The sequence below is a fragment of the Myotis yumanensis genome, unplaced genomic scaffold (assembly GCF_028538775.1).
Source record: "Myotis yumanensis isolate MYYU_CA2020_CCGP unplaced genomic scaffold, mMyoYum1.0.hap1 SCAF_7, whole genome shotgun sequence".
Classification (NCBI taxonomy): Eukaryota; Metazoa; Chordata; class Mammalia; order Chiroptera; family Vespertilionidae; genus Myotis; species Myotis yumanensis.
In genome coordinates, this window is record NW_027223758.1 from 2,538,606 (window position 1) to 2,555,904 (window position 17,299).

At 61.2% G+C, this 17,299-nt stretch overlaps 1 protein-coding gene across 8 annotated transcripts in view; it reads right to left on the reverse strand.

Moving 5' to 3' along the window:
* COL20A1 (collagen type XX alpha 1 chain) overlaps nucleotides 1-16,731 on the reverse strand; it is a 29,497-nt gene extending 12,766 nt beyond the window's left edge. For 7 of the 8 annotated variants that reach the window (XM_070419603.1, XM_070419601.1, XM_070419606.1 and 4 more), the window contains exons 1-18: nucleotides 10,046-10,178; nucleotides 9,686-9,802; nucleotides 8,581-8,739; nucleotides 8,143-8,262; nucleotides 7,249-7,413; nucleotides 6,642-6,806; nucleotides 6,232-6,401; nucleotides 5,800-5,929; nucleotides 5,007-5,152; nucleotides 4,798-4,921; nucleotides 4,486-4,625; nucleotides 3,904-4,033; nucleotides 3,543-3,685; nucleotides 3,265-3,400; nucleotides 2,720-2,862; nucleotides 2,414-2,567; nucleotides 1,390-1,428; nucleotides 178-316 (exon numbers count right to left, since the gene is read on the reverse strand). In XM_070419603.1, the coding sequence (XP_070275704.1) occupies nucleotides 178-316; nucleotides 1,390-1,428; nucleotides 2,414-2,567; nucleotides 2,720-2,862; nucleotides 3,265-3,400; nucleotides 3,543-3,685; nucleotides 3,904-4,033; nucleotides 4,486-4,625; nucleotides 4,798-4,921; nucleotides 5,007-5,152; nucleotides 5,800-5,929; nucleotides 6,232-6,401; nucleotides 6,642-6,806; nucleotides 7,249-7,413; nucleotides 8,143-8,262; nucleotides 8,581-8,739; nucleotides 9,686-9,802; nucleotides 10,046-10,130 (2,405 nt within the window). In that variant the 5' untranslated portion in view covers nucleotides 10,131-10,178. Of the gene's footprint in view, nucleotides 1-177; nucleotides 317-1,389; nucleotides 1,429-2,413; nucleotides 2,568-2,719; nucleotides 2,863-3,264; nucleotides 3,401-3,542; nucleotides 3,686-3,903; nucleotides 4,034-4,485; nucleotides 4,626-4,797; nucleotides 4,922-5,006; nucleotides 5,153-5,799; nucleotides 5,930-6,231; nucleotides 6,402-6,641; nucleotides 6,807-7,248; nucleotides 7,414-8,142; nucleotides 8,263-8,580; nucleotides 8,740-9,685; nucleotides 9,803-10,045; nucleotides 10,211-10,512; nucleotides 10,657-13,779; nucleotides 13,891-15,764; nucleotides 15,857-16,694 lie in introns of those variants that run through there. The other variant, XM_070419608.1, reaches the window with a different exon arrangement.
* Nucleotides 16,732-17,299: the final 568 nt, after the last annotated feature.

The following is a 17,299-nucleotide window of genomic DNA, read 5'->3' on the forward strand; positions in this document are numbered from 1 at the left end:
CCCCACGCATAACCGGGTGTAAGGGACAGAACTCCCTCCGGGGCTGTGGGGAGATTCAACCAGAGGCGCTCTGAGGGCGAGGCTCAGCCCCGCCCAGGACCGAAGGCCGTTCCATCCCAGCCAGTGTCACGATGCTGTGCCCACACCCAGGTCTCAGCCCACCGCCTGCTCGCCCACCTGGCTCGGCGTGTCAGCTGAGCGTCCCTGAAGAGTGTGAAGGTCCTGGTCGAGCCAAACGCAGAGGGCTCCATGGCCACCCCTCGGATGGAGGCATACTCCCGCTCCACAAGCCCAAAGGCCGCCATGAGGTCAAAGCCTGCAGGACCACGGTGGGGAGACCCAGGGACAGACAGGTAGGAGGCGAAGAGAGAGAAAAGCAGGTGTCAGGGTGCAGGGCAGGGAGCCATAGAGGACACCCAGGGCCGAGAGCTCAGTGCCCACCTTCCTCCTGCTGCTGACTCGGCCGCCCCGGGGCGCTGTCTGACCCGGCCCGCAGTCACGGATGCCCAGCAGTCTCACCACCCACCGGACTTAGCCACTCAGAGCACCTGCCACTCTTCCAGTGCTGAGCGTACCCAGTGAGCGTGCAGCTCTCCCCACTGGGTGCTCAGCGCCCGGGTGGGAGCGGATAGGAGTGACAGCCCGCCTGGCCCCACTTCCGGTCACAGGTGGGCCTGCCCTGCTTCGGGGTCTGAACGGCGCAACCTCATTGCTCACTCCCGGGAGACCCCAGAGAGACTCAGCCATCAGGACAGGACGGGCTCCCCTCCCTGTACCTGCTGACACCACCTCACCACCCCGCTCGGCAGAGCCGCCTGGCCACAGCTGCGGCCACGTGTCAGCCGTGGGAGGGTCTCACACTCGCCAGGTGACTGGGTGGCCCCTCTCCCCGCCCAGAGCTTGGTCAGCAGTGGCTCAGGGGGGCTGCACAGGGCCCAGGGCTCCTGCTTGGCCTCTGCCCCACTGAGTCCTAGCTATGGCCTTGGACCAGCCGTGGGCAAACTACGGCCCGCGGGCCGAATCCGGCCCGATTGAAATGAATAAAACTAAAAAAAAAAAAAGACCGTACCCTTTTATGTAATGATGTTCACTTTGAATTTATATTCGTTCACACAAACACTCCATCCATGCTTTTGTTCCGGCCCTCCGGTCCAGTTTAAGAACCCATTGTGGCCCTCGAGTCAAAAAGTTTGCCCACCCCTGCCTTGGACAGTGACCTTGCACAAGCCTCAGTAACATAGACTGTGAACCTTGAGGTGCCTCCTGTAAAGGTGTGAGCCTGCCTCCCTGATGCCCTGTACTGTCCCCAGGCCCTTTCCTAGGGGCCCGAGAGGAGGGGGGACAGGTGGGGGTGGGGATCGAGAGCACCTGCCTCAGGACAGGACCCACCTGCAAGGGAGCCATCTGGGTGGAGGGCTGGGCAGGCTGCTGAGAGGCGACAGAAGGTCAGGGTCAGTGGGGAGGAGCCCCTGGGCAGTGGGCCTCCTGTGGCTGGAGATGGGCTGGAGCCCAACTGCTGCCTCCCCTCTCGCAGGTCCTTGGGCCTGTTGCCCCCGTGCCTCAGGGACGGGGAGGGATGGGGTGGTGTCCCATCATCGCAGGGTCTTTACTTCCACCCCTGGAAGGCAGCACTCCCCATGGTGCTTCCACTGACAGGGTATCGGCCACCCTGATGTGTCCCAAATGGCAGGGCCAGGGAGATGCCAGGGTGTGCGGACACGCCCCCCGGGACGCACGCCGTCCAGGGCTGTGCCGGCGTGGTCCACCGCCAGGAGCTCAGGGTGTTCTGGGGTGTGAAGGGCACTGAGTGCAGCAGCTGTCCACTGAGCAGTGAGGCCCCCAACCCTAGAGGCATTCAAGCCAAAACTACAGGACCATGGAGGGGACACAGAGGGAAGCTGAGGTGACCAGGCTGGCTGGCGCCTGAGGGCCTTCGGCTCCCAGTGTCTGGGCCTGTCCACAGCACCAGCACAGACAGCACAGTGGTCCCTCCGCGTGGGCCTGGCCTGCAGGGGCAGGGCCCGGGAACACTGACACCATGGCCAGGTGCTGGGCGCCTCTCCTGGTCATCTGCCATGGCCTGTGCGCCCGCACGCCCGCCTGCCTGACTGCGAGCGGCCCTGTGGGCTGCATGGCTGCCCTGACCTCGGCACAGATAGAGGGCAAGGACACAGTCCCCAGCTTTGGGCCTTGCGGACGAGGGGCCTGGCCAACCAGCGGGAGCTTTGCTGGTCTCAGCTGTCTCTACAGCGAAGTCTTCACGCAAAAACCCGATTCCCTTCTGCTCGACAGCAGCGCTGGCTGTGTGCTGGCAGCAACAGGGCCTACCACCGGCGGGAGGGCCCCGGTTGAGTGGCCCCACAGTTCTGGGCGCTGGGGGCTGCCTGGGGCCTGGGGTTTCATGCCCACTCACCCGTTTGGCCTGTGGCAGTCACTGCCACACTCTCTCCTGCTCCGTACACTGCTGAGACCAGGACCCTGTACGTGGTGGCTGCCAGCAGGTCAGGGAGCATCGCATGGCTCCTGGGTCCTGGAACAGAGACCTGGGGGCACAGCCGCTGAGCCACCTGCCACCAAGCGCCTCTGCTCGCTTAGGCACCTCCGCTCCTTCGTCTGTGTCTCGCGGAGGAAGCACGCGGCAGACAGGTGGCCACGCCTCCCCCCGCCACCAGGCCCCAGTCCCACGAGGGGCAATGGCTCCCTGATTACCAAGACTCACTGATTTCTCTGGTCCGGAGCCTGAAGCCAGCATATACGTGAGCCGATAGTGGAGGACGTGGCCAGTGGGGGGCGTCCAGCTGACCCGTAGGCTGTTTGGTGACTCAGAAGCCAGGGTCAGGTTGGAGGGTGGGCTCCAGCTGACTGAAGGGCAGTGGGGGGTCAGCAAGGGCTGGGCCAAAAGGCAGCCACATGCTTCAGCACGCTCTGTGGCACGCCCTGCCACACCCCCACCCACGCCACCCCCTACCCCATAGCCCCACCACCCTCACCTTCCCAACACCCCATGACCCTCCCTCCCACCCCCCACCCCCCACACCGGTACCACACCTGCAGCCCTGCGACCTCGGGCAGACAGGCCCCCGGTCAGCTCTGACACCACCGTGAGCACTGTGCCCACCAGGTGACTCGGACCCTCGGCCACCCTGGGACACCTGCCTGGAAGGCCGGGGCCTTGGGGAACTGCCTGTGGGTGCCCCTGGGAGTGTGGGGCTGAGGCGGTCTGGGGCCCTGGGGCGGCGCTGCCCCCTGTAGCTGAGGGGTCACCTCGGGGGCTGTAGTGGAAGGACACGGGGTCGCTGTGGGCCCCGTCCCTGTAGGAGGCCAGGATGGTGATCTCGTGCTCCAAGGGCCCCCCCAGGCCGGGCAGGACGGCCGTGCACAGGCTCCCGGGGACGGAGATCTGTGGAGAGGAGGGGCAGGTGTCCACTCTGCGAGTGGTGGCTCCCACGGGGCTGGCTGGGCTGGGCAGGCAGGTCCCGAGATGCCACACTGGGTGGAAGCCTAGGAGCTGGGGATGGGCAGGGGTCTTCTCTCTCACATACCTCATGGGCCTTCCCGTCCCCCAGAGGCGTCCACTTGATCTGGTAGGCCAGCACCCCGGATGCCACTGCGGCCGCCCACGCCAGCCGGACCGCATCCCCAGGGAGCTCTGTCACGGACAGCTGGCTCGGGCCGGGGACTTTCCCTGGAAGAGGGCAGGGAGACAGGCTGGACGGCAGGGCCTGTGCCACCCCCTGGGGTGACTCATCAGAAGGGCCTCACTGCCTGTTAAAGAGGTTTTGCTGGCTCGAGTCACACTTGGGGGCCGAGGGGACCCCCATTTTCTATGTGGAGGCTGTGCCCACACTCCCATCCTCCTCGGACTGGGCCCCGGCTGCACACTGGTGGCTCCGGAGGACTCACGTGTGGTCAGGCGGCCGATCGTGGTGGAGGAGCCGCCCCCAGGGTAGAGGCGGGTGACGCGCACAGTGTAGGTAGTGGAGGAGGAGAGGGGGCCCAGGGTGACCGAGGTGGCATTGCCAGGAGCCTCTATCTGTGAGGTGGGGGCCATACGAGCGGGGCCTGGAGCTGACCCTTCACACTGGGAGCAGGCATCCCCTGCCTAGATGGAGACCAGGCCCCGGCCCACTGCCCAGGACAGCCCATGGACACAGAACGCCATGGCCTCGCCCCGAGTGGGGAAGAGGAACGCAGGTCTCCCACATGATGGCAGGGCCTCCTGGGGCTTCCCCATCCCCCAAACAGCCCAACAGCTGGATTTCACCCCTGACAGCACTCCGTACCCCAAGCCTCATCGGGGCTGTCATTCACCGTCATTCTTTGCTTCACACATGTCCCCCCAACCCCTGCCAGATTGGGGCCCCCAAGGGCAGGGACGGTGTCAGTGCTCTGTGAATACAGGGCGGGCAGCTGGGGTGCTGGGCCCCGTGGACGCTTCAGCACCCTGGACGCCAGTTCCCCCACAGGACATCAGCCTGCTCTCACCTGCCCTGAGTGGCTGCCCTTGCTGGACAAGTAGCTGACCCTGAACAGCTGCACCGGCCTCAGGGTGCCCTCCCAGGACACACGGGCCGAGTCATGGCTCACGTCTGAGAAGATCAAGGGTGTGGGGGGAGCCAGGGGAGCTGTGGACACAGCAAAGCTTCAGGGACCAGCAGCCACTCCCCCCCCCCCCCCCCGAGTGAATGGGGGAAGCATGGGCGATGGCCAGGCCAGTGGGGCCACCAGACGGGGACCTCACCCCATGGAAGGCCTCTTCCCACTGGTGGGTGGCAGACTGGGGAGGTGGGCACTCACAGGTCCTGGCGCGGATGCCCCGGGCCTCACTGGCCTGTGCGCCTTGCAGGCTCTGCACCCAGATGTCATAGTCCCTGCCCGGCTCCAGGCTACCCAGCAGCACCTCCGGCTGCCCAACCTGCACCTGGGGGGACACTTCCATTAGCCCCTGCTCACCTTGCTCCCCACCCCATTGGCCCCAGCTGCCTCCTACACCCTCTGTCACGCACCTCTCTGCCCTCCTCCTCGCCCTTGGGGGAGGCCAGCGAGTACCGCACCAGGTATTGGGTGGCCCCCGCCGAGGGCTGCCAGGTGAGGTGGATGGTCCTGGGCGTCACTGTGGCCAGGGCGAGTGCCTGAGGCGGAGGCAGAGGCACTAGAAGGGGGCACCACAGGAGAAAGCATCACAGATCAGGGACACAGGCTGGAGGACAGCCCTGCGGGCACCCACGACGACTCTGAGTCTCTTCCCCAAACTTCACCCTGGGCCAGGTCTCCAGCTCACAGCTCTGGGGAAAGCCACCCGTGGGTCGCTGTTTGGGGTGGGAGAGCCATGGCCCCCAAGGGGTAAACAGCCCATGAGGGAGCCAGAGGCAGCTGGCCACATGCTGCGTGCCTTGAAATGGCAATGATGGAGCAGCGTGGGGCTGCACGGGGGAGAGCTAAGGGCGCAGGGTTTCTGTTCTAAAGTTGACAGTGGGGACAGTGCATGACTCCGTGGACACAGAATGCCACTGCTGTGCACTTCCAGTGCGGAGCCGTGGGACGCCTCACCGCGTGGTGAAGAGCTCAGGGCAGGCGCCCCACTGCGGCCCAGCAGGGGCCTGGGGCTCCAGAAACATGTGAACAGTAACAGTACTGTTCTGGTTGTGGTGATGGCACAAATGACATCACTGGTACTCAGTAGAGGACACTGAGGGTCAGGGAGGTCCAGTGACTCTGCCTCGGTCACACGGCAAGTTGGGAGTGGTGCCCCACCCCGGATTAAGACTAAAACCCATAGCAGCCAGCGGCCCCACCCACCTGTGGTCACCAGGCCCCGTAGGCCCTCACCCACCCCTGCCTCATACACAGGGAACACGGACAGCAGGTACTCTGTGCCGGAGGCCAGGCCATGCAGCTCCGTGGACGTGCTGGGCCCATCCACCTCCACCTGCAACAGGAGGAGCCTGGGTGGAGCCGGCCGAGTGGACATGGGCAGGGCGGGGTCAGTCCTGGTTTCCTGCCAGCTCCATCCAGGGCTCCTGGAGCAGAGCAGCTCCCGGGCACCAAGCAGTCACGGGAGGCAGGAGCAGCCACATCTGCCACAGCTGCTCACTGGCCACCTGAGTGGCCTGAGGACTCGGGCTGTGGCAGGGCCACCTGCACTCTACCCTTTCCCCACATTGATTTCATCCTCCCTGGGTCTCCATTCCAGCCCCGACTTTGCATGGACAGCAGGAAGGCCACTCTCACCTCCTGGGGGGCACCACCCCTAGAAGGCCGCCACACCACCAGGTACTTGAGTGGCGGCTGCAGGGCTGGAGTCCAGGACAGGTGGACGCTGGAGGAGGTCACCTGGGTCAGGACTAGGCTGGTGGGAGCGGAGAGGGGGTCCAGGGTTGGAGGAGCTGCTGCCGGTTTAACTGAGGGAAGAAGGGCAGATGGTCAGCGCCCCAGCAGGCAGCTGGCATAGAGACTCTTCCTGCTCCCCCTGGTGGCCACTTCTAGGAAGAACAGGTGTTCCCCAGGTGGGAGCTGCAGACCCACGCAGGGCCAGGGGAAAGGGGTGGGAGAGGTTTTGGGGAGTCCTTACCGGGAGGGCAGGGCCTGGCCAGGCTTCAAGCATAGGTGACCTGCCCTGGAGTCCCCATCTGACAGCTCACCTGGGCCGGGACGTGGGCTTCTGCCCTGGACCTGCTGGCAAACTAGGCGGCTGAGCAGGCCGGCCAGTGTGCTGAGCTGGGGGAAGTCCTGCACATGGTGGACGGTGATGTCCAGTGGTGGGGACGCCAGGAGCCTCAGCTCAGCCTCATCAGCATTCTTCACACCTGCCCACGGGGCCCAGAGAATGGGAAGGGGCCCCCGTGGAGCCTTGTCACCGCTTACAATCGGAGTCACCCATCGGGTTGGGAAGCCATCCTGGTACCCAAGACTCCACAGGACCCAGGACCGGGTCATCTAACAGGGCCCCGGGAGAGATGGCAGCTGGGGCTGGTGCAGAGGTGAGGCTGGGCGGGGATATGTTTATAGACATGCAAACTGGCCCATGTCCCACTGCAGTGACTGCAGCCTCCCTGCAGGTGCCCGCGGTGCTCAGAGCCTGGCGTGGGCACCATCACAGCCCCCAGAGCAGGGATGGGTCCTCCCATTTTGCAAACTCAGGGCTAAGGCTGAGAGGCCAGGGGCCCTCCAGCCCCAGAGGGGGCGGAGCAGGCATGCAAATTCCCACCTGCACGGCTGTGAGAACTCTGCAGAGATCCGGCTGCTCACCCACAGCAAAGATGTCGACATCCAGGCTCTTGAGGATGCGGCCAGCAGCACAGGCATCGTCCTGGGACTTGCCATCCGTCACGAGAATCACCACCTTGGCTGCCTCTGGGCGGGGACCTGCTGCAGGCCTCAGGTTCTGCTCCAGCACGTGGGTCAGGGCCAGGCCTTGGGAGCAACGGGGATCGAGTGCAGGGCCTCCACCACCCATTCCCACCCTCCTGCCCAAACCTCCTCCAGCCATTGGCCCCACGCTCTGCCCACCGTGTCAGTCCTGGACCCTCCAGGCTGGGGAATCTGCAGGGCAGGGACACCTCCTCCCCTACCCTCAAAGGCATGGAGGCCCCCAGTGTGGGGAACAGGGAGGAGACTGTGCTGTGGGGACACCCCCAAGGAGTTGCTTCCAGCAAGGCCATGCCCACACCCACTGGTGGCCCCTTCCAGAAGCTTCTGTCTACCAGAGGAGCCACTCACTTTCAGCAAAACCACCCACCAGAAACCACATTTTGACCAGAAAGAAATGAGGGTGAGCCCAGCTGGTGAACTCAGTGGTTGAGCATCAACCTATGAACCAGGAGGTCAAGACTCAATTCCCCGTCAGGGCACATGCCTGGGTTTCAGGCTCCATCCCCAGTAGGGGGCATGCAAGAGGCAGCCCATTGATGATTTCCTCTCATTATAGATGTTTCTATCTCCCTCTCCTTTCCTCTCTCTGAAGTTAATAAAAAAGAAAACTTTAAAAAATAAATGAGGGTGATTTGTCATTTACAAAGGTGAGAGTGGGGGCCAGCTCTGCCCGGCACTGGGCTTGTTTTATGCACAAACCTGCAAGTCTGGGAGGGATGTAAAGGGAGGCTGCGCGCAGGGCAGCATGCGGGGAGGGCGGCAGGGGCAGACCTGTGAATGTGTTTCCCCCTCTGTAGTGGAGGCTGTGCACGGCTGCCAGCACCTCCTCCTTGGTGCTGAAGGTGTTCAGGTCCCACTCGGTCTGGGGGTCTCCACTGTACTGAGTCAGGCCTGAAAAGACGGGTGCGGGCATGGCTGCTGGAGTGCTGGGTGGAGGCAGGATGCACACAGCCTGGCCGCCCGGGGTCACTAGGGAGAGCACATGCTTGCAAAGCCCTTGCTTTCCACACAGGATTTACCAGAATGTCCCCCAGGAGCCAGTTGTCCCATCAGTACAGCTGGGGACCCCACCTGGCCTGGTGCTGCAGGCCACACAAGTCAGCAAAAAGGTCTCCTCCCGCCCCTGGCCCACTTCACGCCTGCATGGGACCCAGGGAGAGACTGTAAGGACCACCGGGTGGGGCCTCAGGGCATGGGGCCAGAACCCACCTACTTGGACTTTATCCGGCCCAATTTCAAAGGGCTCGATGATGCTGGCCAGGAAGTCTTTGACCTGCTGGAAGTGACTGTGGCCAATACTCCAAGACCCGTCCACTAGGAAGATCATGTCGGCGGGTGTGGGAGGCATGCAATGGAACTGGAGGCCAGCTGGGTGGGCAAGGAAGGAGAGGTGTGGGCGAAGCCCACTGCCACTGCAGGACTCCAAGCTGCTCTGCGCTGGGCTCCAGCCACCAGGATCTCCTTCTCTGGGTTAGTGGAGGGGCTGGGGCCACAGGGCTTCGGCCTCCGGCTGAGCCTTGGTGAGTCTTGGGGGACAGGTTCCAGAGGTGCTTTGATCTCACCAGACTCAGGAAACCCTGTGTGGACCTTGGGCCATGGGGCCAGCTCCTCCAAGCCCGTCAAAGAAGGCTAATGGAGCCCCAGCAGCTCTGCCCTCCAGGACCCTTGGCAGGGCTGGCCACTGTGTGCTTGTCTATGTGAGGGCTACTATTCGAGATCAGCCCCCCACCACACGCACACACACACGCACACACACTCACACTCACACACACACACTCATACACTCGCGCACACACACTCACACACGCACACACTCACGCACGCACACTCATACATTCGTGCACACACACCACACACACTCACACGCACACACTCACACACGCATGCACGCACAATCATACACTCGCGCACACATACAGAGGCTGACACCCAGAGGCTCCAAGGCAGGTCAACCGACTGGAGTGGGTGTGGTCAGTACCACGGACAGCTCCATCCACCTGCTCTGGGCTGAGGTCTCACCTCTGGCCTGAGGGCTTGTCCTGAGGACCCAGGAGCTCTGGAGACAAAGCCTTGTCACCCCTGTCTTGGGTTTGGGGCCCCCTGAGTTTAGCACAGAGACAGCACCTCCAGGCTGAGCCCAGAGTCAGGGTCAGAGCCATGTGGAGGCTCCTGAGAAGGCAGGTGCAGTGAGACCATCTGATGAGGGAGACACAGCCCTGCGTTCAGGACCTTGTGCAGGAAACGGCACACCTGCTCCAGGTCACACCGCCCCTGCCCCTGCAAGCCACGGACGCTGGTGCCCTGGCCTTCTTACCTGGCGTCTCTCTGTTTCTCACAGACGTCTTGGGGCGGCTGGGCCTTTCTGGGCTGAGCTGAGCACGGGCCTTTCCCCCGGGGCCTCTGGGGGAGCGTTGATCCTTGCCAGGAAATCCTGGGGGAGATCACAGCTGTCACTTCTCACCTAAAACACTCATCCTGGGGGATACCTGGGGGGTCGGGATGATGGGACCAGGCACTGGGGCCCTGGGAACACCCCAGGGAATGACCTGCCCCGTGGGTTTGAGTGAGCCTCAGAGAGTGGCTAGAGAGCATGAGGTCAAATATCAGGAAGAAAGTTCTGGCCACGTGCAGAGAAAACATGAGACGCTGGACTCCGCTCCTCCCAGAAACTTACCCTCACCCCACCTGGACCCACCCAGAGCGGGCGGGTCTTGGCTTGGGGCCAAGATGACTCGGGGGTCAGGGTCCGGGCTCCCCATGTGGGAAGGTGTGGGCCCCAGAGCTGCCCCCAGGGGCCTCCGGCTGCTTCTGCTCGCAGAGTGACTGCTCAGATCCTCGACTGCAGAGATGCAAGTGGCTGTCAGGACCCTACCAGGGAGCAGAGGCCTCGGGGGGCCGTGGGCCTGTCCACACAACCCTCCCAGCAAGGGCACATCCCGGGCTCCGTGGGACCCCGGTCCCATAGGAGACAGGTGGGGGGTCAGGAGTTATAATTGAGGCTCCTTGGCGGCCTCATGAGGAGCGGAGCTCAAACGCAGGCCTAGGCTGCCAGCCCAGAAGCATTGCCAGGGCTCAGCTGCAGCCTCCTTGCCACAAACTCACCCCCAGAGACAGGAACCCGTGTTGGGACAGTGGACTTACTCACAAACTCCCTCTGAGCCAGCAGGACGTTCCCTGAGCCGGTGAGCTCAAAGATCTGCAAGGTGTACCTCTTGGAGGGGCTCAGGCCTCCCACTGTGGCCTTGGGGGTCTTGGTGGTCAGCATCACCTCCTGCTCCACGTCCCCTGGGATGGGGTTGGAAAGAGCTGGTGAGGCCAGCAAAGTGCGTGTTTATGTGTGTGCCCACATGGGTATCCCATGTGTGTATATGTGTGTGTGCATGTGTGTCCAGGCTCCTCCTCATTCCGCACACACACTGCCCTGCTCGGGCGCCCACGCCACACCCGGCCTTGGGGACTCTGGGGTCCTGGTGTGTTAGTACCAGCTGTTCTCACACTCACTCTGGCCCAGAGGTCTGTCATTCTTTCCTCCAACCCGACCCGTCCCCCAGCTGCACCCCACCTGCTATGTGCTAGACGCAGACTTCATGCAGTCTGAACCTTGGACATGAGAACAAAGTCCGCTCCCTGTTCCCCGCGCACTCCTACAGGAGCCGAGCGCCTTTCCCAGGGAGAGCATGGCACAGAGCCCATGCGAGCAGCATTCACACAGCAGCTCAGCAAGCACTGCCTTTGCCTGCAGTTCCACACCAGCTCGGGCTGCACGCTGGGCAGCGCCAGGCTCAGCTCAGCAGGCGCCCTGCTGCTGAGTTACGAAACCCAACAAGGCTGTGAAGAGTGGGAAGAAAGGACAGGACAAAGGTGGAATGAGTGTAACAAAAACAAAAGTAGGAAGATGAATATTTAAACCCAAATCTGCGGGTCATTCAATGGAATAGAAATTGGAAAAAAAGTTTCAATGAAAAGGCCACGTCTGTCTCACTGTGTGAAAGCATCACCAGCTCTGCGCTCCTTGGAAGATGCACCTAAGATAAGTGAACAAGAGATCTCCCTGGACCAACACGATGGCACAGAAGGGAGAACCTCAGTGAGAACACCACCAGCGAGCAGGAGGAAGCTCCGTGGTTTAGGGCCGTCTGCCAGGAAGACATGATTTAAATGGTGCCCCTATAACAGCCTCAACATACAAAGCAACAAAGGTGAGGCAACAGAGAAAGACGCACCTACGACCACAGTAGGGGGTTTATGGATGAGTGGACTAAAAACCAGGGAGGATATAAAAGAATCATCAGCAGATGTAAAGACACCCTACTGAACAGGAAACATATTGGCAAATCATATCTGGTAAGGGGCTAGTGTCCAAAATATATGAAGAACTCGTACAAATCAATAGCAAAAACCCCAAATCATCCAATTCAAAAATGGACAAAAACCTGAATAAACATTTCTCCAAAGAGTACATACAGGTACATGAAAAGATGCTCAAAGTCACTGATCATCAGAGAGATGCAAATTAAAACGACAATGAGCTATCACCTCACACCTGTCAGGATGGCTACCATCAACAAATCAACAAACAAGTGCTGGCAAGAATGCGGAGAAAAGGGAAGCTTTGTGCATTGCTGGTGGGAATGCAGACTGTGGAAAACAGTATGGAGGTTCATAAAAAAATTAAAAATGGCCCGGCCAGTATGGCTCTGTGGTTGAGCATCAACCAATGAACAGGAGGTCACAGTTTGATTGGTCAGAGCACATGCCCGGGTTGCAGACTCGATCCCCAGTAGGGACAGGAGGCAGCCGATGGATGATGTTTCTCATCGATGTTTCCATCTCTCTTTTCCTCTCCCTTCTTCTCCAAAAGTCAATAAAAACCTATTTAAAAAAACAAAAAAAAACAACAACACTTAAAATGGAACTGTCTTCCCCAAGCCGGTGTGGCTCATGGATAAAGTGTCAGCCCGTGGACTGAGGGTCCCGGGTTTGATTCTGGGCAAGGGCATGTACGCATGTACCTCGGTTGCAAGCTTGATCCCCAAGCCTGGTCAGGGCGCGTGCAGGAGGCAACCAATCGATGTATTTCTCTCATATTGATGTTTCTCTCTCTCCTCTGTCTCTCCTCCTCCCTTACTCTCTCTCTAAAAATGAATGGAAAAATATCCTTAGGTGGGGATTAGCAAAAATAAACAGAATCTACAGAACAAGCTGATTGATAAAATAAAATAAATGGAACTGCCTTTAGGCCCATCAATCCCACTTCTGAGTGTCCATGCGAAGGAAACTAGATCACTGTCTCCAGCGGGCACAGCGCCATGTCCAGTGAGCGCTGCTCACACAGCTGACGTCATTCACACTGTTCACACCATGGACGAATGGCTATGGGACTGTGATGGACACACATGGAATATTACTCAATCACAGAAATGAGGAAATCTTACCACTTTAAGAACATGGATGGACCATGGAAGCATTATGCTAAGAAAAATAGGTCTAAGACAAATATTGTACAATCTCACTTATACGCGGAACCTAGAAGCTCATAGAGAAGGAGATGGGACTGTGGCTGCCAGAGGTGGAGGGCTCGGGAGGGGACAAACTCCCAGGTATAAGTCAGTCGAGGGTTGTAATGTACCAAACTGACTATGGCTGATGCTGGTCTAGGATACACAGGGAGGAGGTTCAGAGAGTGAATCCTGTTTTCATCCTATCACTTTGCTGTATCTTGGAGAAAGGATCACTGTGAGAGGCAGCTACTGCAGTCCTTTCACAGCACATGTGAACCAACCCCCCTGTAGCTGCGCTGATATGCTCAGGTATGTCAGTTACTTCTCACTAAAACTGGGAAAGGTATAAACGATTTGGAAAATGAGGAAGATGAATTTGGCTTCATGAAAATATTAGAAAACTACACCCAAGTCAAGGGGTTATTCCTGGGAGCAGAGGGCAGGTGGGACGGGGTGGGACTGTGGGCCCAGGACGGCCCCTTCCCCCCAGGGGCGAGCTCAGGCCCCGCATCACTTTCCGCCCGTCCCTGTGATGACACTCTTGTCCATGGGCTCTCCGTCGGCCATGTCTGCGGACTCTGTGGCCAGCCTGTGCCGGCCTCCAGGACCCCTCGGCCTCCCTCTTGCTCCAGGAGGCCCTCCCAGCCACTAACATGCAGGATCCTGAAAGGGCTCTAGCTCAGCAGGGATCCACTGTTTCTTCAAAAGCCAGTGGCTGGGCGCCTTCTGCATGTGCCAGGCATGGGGTCACATGGGAAACGTAAGATTCTCCTACTACACGCCCTGCCCCAGCAAGGAGGGCAGAATCACACAGCCACGTGGATGCTGAGACGCAGAGTCGGCACAGTGACAGCCGTGCACAGCCGCCTTCCATCCTCACAGCGGGTGGGGAGGTGCAGGGCCATACCTGCCATGGGCTTCACCTGCACCAGGTAGCCAAGGCCACCCCCCTCCGACTCCGTCCACTTGATCTGCAGCTGGTCCTCGGGCAGCACAGCTAGCTTCAGGCGGCCATTTGCTGGGGAGACAGGACAGGGTGGTCAGGACTGACCCCCAGGAGCCACCCCAACAGCTGTGGGGGGCCAAGGGACCTGTCTGGTGTGAGGAGGCCTTGGCCTCACTGCGGGGACCTTGAGAAAATGAAGCCCAGCCCAGGGCTGGAGGGGGACCGGGGCCTCCTAAGGGTCCAAGGTGCCAGGACCACCCCCACTGGCTCTCTGAGGGGTGTCCCCCTGCCTGGGCTGAGGCTGAGCGAGGCCTGGGCTAGCATCCCGGAGACGCCATACTGCCCCGCAGGCTACAGCAGGCACTGAGCCAACGAGGCAGCTACACCTCCCTGGATTCCCCGCCAAGTATGGGTGGGGGTGGGCGGTGGGAGAGGCAGCTGTGTGGCTACTGCAGACCCCCAGCTGCTGAGGTTACAGTGAGGTTCACACAGCCCCATGGGGTGGGTGCCCTGGAATGTGAGGGTGCCGTGAGGGTGCAGCTTGGAGGACAGGGAGCAGTGGTGGCCTGAGCCCGGGCATATTCTGACCTCCCAGGCAAGCTTCCGGGAGGTCCACTGTGAGAGCAGCTATTTTTGGAAAATGGGGACAGAGATGGGCTTCTTCTGGCCGCCCCCTGAGAGCCGGGTGCTCGGGGAAGAGGGCAGGGGCTGGGGGCACCCGTGCAGACACAATGACGCTTCAGAGCAGGAGCAGCTGAGCCTGCCTCCGGTGGGAGGGGTGGGGTGGGGGCGCTGCTCCCTGCAACTCCAGGCTGAAAGACAGGAATGTCTGGGGCTTTGAAAAGCCACTTGTGAGCAGGGGCCCAGCTCGGGCTCATGAAGAGCCTCTGTGTGTCCCTGTGCCTCTGACACGCTGGGGAGGCACCCCATGCTGCCTCTCGGGTCCCGATGGTGGGGGTCTACACAGGATGCTGTGCAGACAGCGCCCCCTCCACAGGGCCATCCTCAGGGAAGGGCTGCCACCCCAGCGTCTGCCAGAATCCTGCAGGGACCTGGTGAGGGGCTGCCCAGCAGAGTCCTGAACTCACTGTCCTGGGGGCACTTAGTGACCCGACCCCACCCTGGTGTGGTCCTGTCAGAGCCCCCGGACTGAGGGGCCCCCCCAGGCGCAGTCGCCAACCTAGTGCAAAACCAAACAGAAGTCCTGCCACAAAAATAAGCAGGTCGGCTCCCCTTGGCCTGCCTGAGCCGCACCCTGAGCAGAGCAGTCCCAGCCGTGACCCACGGGGTGAGCTGGGACAGTGGGAGGCGGCCCTGCCCTCACTCCCCAGGGGCTGCACTCTGGGCCAAGCCGGCTCCAGAGCCTCAGTCCCCGGATGCAGCGGCCATCCCAGAGCCCACTCACCCAGCTTTCCTGGGACAAACTCAGTCAAGGTGCGACCCTTTTGGGGCATCACAAACAACCCTGCAATGGACGTTTACCCCTAAAGGGAAATGGAATAAATGCCCTATAAGATGTGGTCAGAGCCAGGCCACGTGAAGGGCTGAGGGAGAGGCTGCTGTGAATGTAACACCCCACGCGCCTAGACAAGCAGGGAGGGTCTAGAAGCAACGCCCGTGTTGTGAGGGCTCACCTTACTGCAGGTCTGTACTGTTTGTAAGAAGGTGTTCATGGAATAATTAATAACAGAACATTAATATGAGAGAATTACTGCAGGGTATTAATACCTGTTTTTAAAAAATTAACCAGAAAACAGAAGCCTCCCCAAGGCGAGGTGAAAGGTCACAAGGCCAAAGGTGAAGCAGCCAGCTGGAGCCTAGACTTGGCAAAGGAGCACAGATGACCCCTTGGGCCGTCAAGCACCAATTCCACTGGGACAGCCACCACTGGGGGCCAGAGCAGGCGGGGGCTCAGTCCCCAGAAATTCCCCACCCCTTGTCCTTACCTTGTTCCTGGCCAAGTCCCAGGGTGACACCCAGCCACAGCCAGAGGCAGACCCCTAAGTGGGGGTGCACGTGGGCACCCATGGTGCTCAGCCTGGGGAAGGAGAGGCCGCTCAGCCTTCTGTCCATCTGTCCCCTCCTGATGGCAAAGCCAGAGCTTCTCCATCCACAGCGGGGACTGTGCCCCCTCCAGACGTCCCTGGACGCTGCACCCTCAGCCGCTCGCCCCACCCACTGTGGCCCCGTCTGCAGGTCCCACAAGAGCTTTCTGAGCGAGAGGTCAGCTGCCCCTCTGCCAGCCACCCTGCCCCCGACGCTGGTTCAGCCGCAGCTGGGCCCCCGTCCCGTCCTCAGGACGCCCACGGCCAGCTGGCCAGCTCAGCCCTGACCCATGGCTGCACTCACTCACTCATCGCTAGACCAGACTGGGATGGCGCTGTCAGCGCCGAGGGGCCTAGGGAGGAACAGGCGGCTGGGGTAGGACCCAAGTTTGCGCAGAACCTCTGGGGAGAGCAGGCCTCTCAGTGGAGAGGGGAGGCCTGGGGAGGTGGGGTTGGGTCATGGGGGAGCCCTCTGGGGGTACCCCTCCCTCCCAAGATGCCTCTGCTGACAGTGCAGAGAGGACACTCAGGCCCTTGGCCACCCTCGCCCAGCCTCACCCAGGGCAGGGGTGGCTGAGCTCTTGGGCTCCTCAGGCTGTGAAGGGACCGGGGGCTATGTGGTTGCTCTGGGTGCCTGGGCCCTCCTGACCCGCAATCTGAGGCAGATCCTTCTCTCCCCAGAAACCTGGCCTGACTCAGCTGGACCCCTTCCAGGGGCAGAGCCCTCCGCCCACCTCTGGAGCTCAGCTCCTCCAGCTTCTCTGAAAAGTCCAGGTCACCCTCAGACCGAAGCTCATCCACCCAGCCCAGTGGCTCAGGCCAGTCACCAACCTGCTCCGTCTGCTCAGGTCCTTTGCAGCCACAGGGAGGCCAGGGCTTATGAAGGCCCTTCCTCCAACGTCACTGCCCCGCCCAGCGCTCAGCCTCCTCCCGCCCCTGGCTCTCCACCCTTCCCATCGGCTGCCCAGGACCTTTCTCTAAGTGGGGCAGAGATCCCAGGGTAAAGGACCCCATCTCATGGTGTGGCGGAGACCCCACACCTTTATCCCTCACTCCACAGGGTCTGCCCCAAAGAGGGGCTCAGGAACAAAGGCCACCACAGATGGCCCTGGACAGCAAGATGGGGGGATGGGCATTGGGTTTCTCTGGCAGCGTGGACCCCAAAGGCACGCCAGCCAACCCCCCTCGCCAGTCCTCCAGCATCACTCCCAGGTCAGGACCTCAAGCCCCTGGGTCTATGCTGTGGTCCCAGTGCCCAGGCCTACACCCACCCTCCTGGGGAGCCCCATCTGCACAGGCCGCCTCTCTAGCACCCTCCGCAGTCTGCAGCCTCAGCCATGCCCTCCCAGCCAACCCCGATGGTCCCACAGCCTGGCAGACCTGATCCCAGGAATCAGCACCTAGATGGGGTGCCCACCCCAGCCCTCATCCCCACC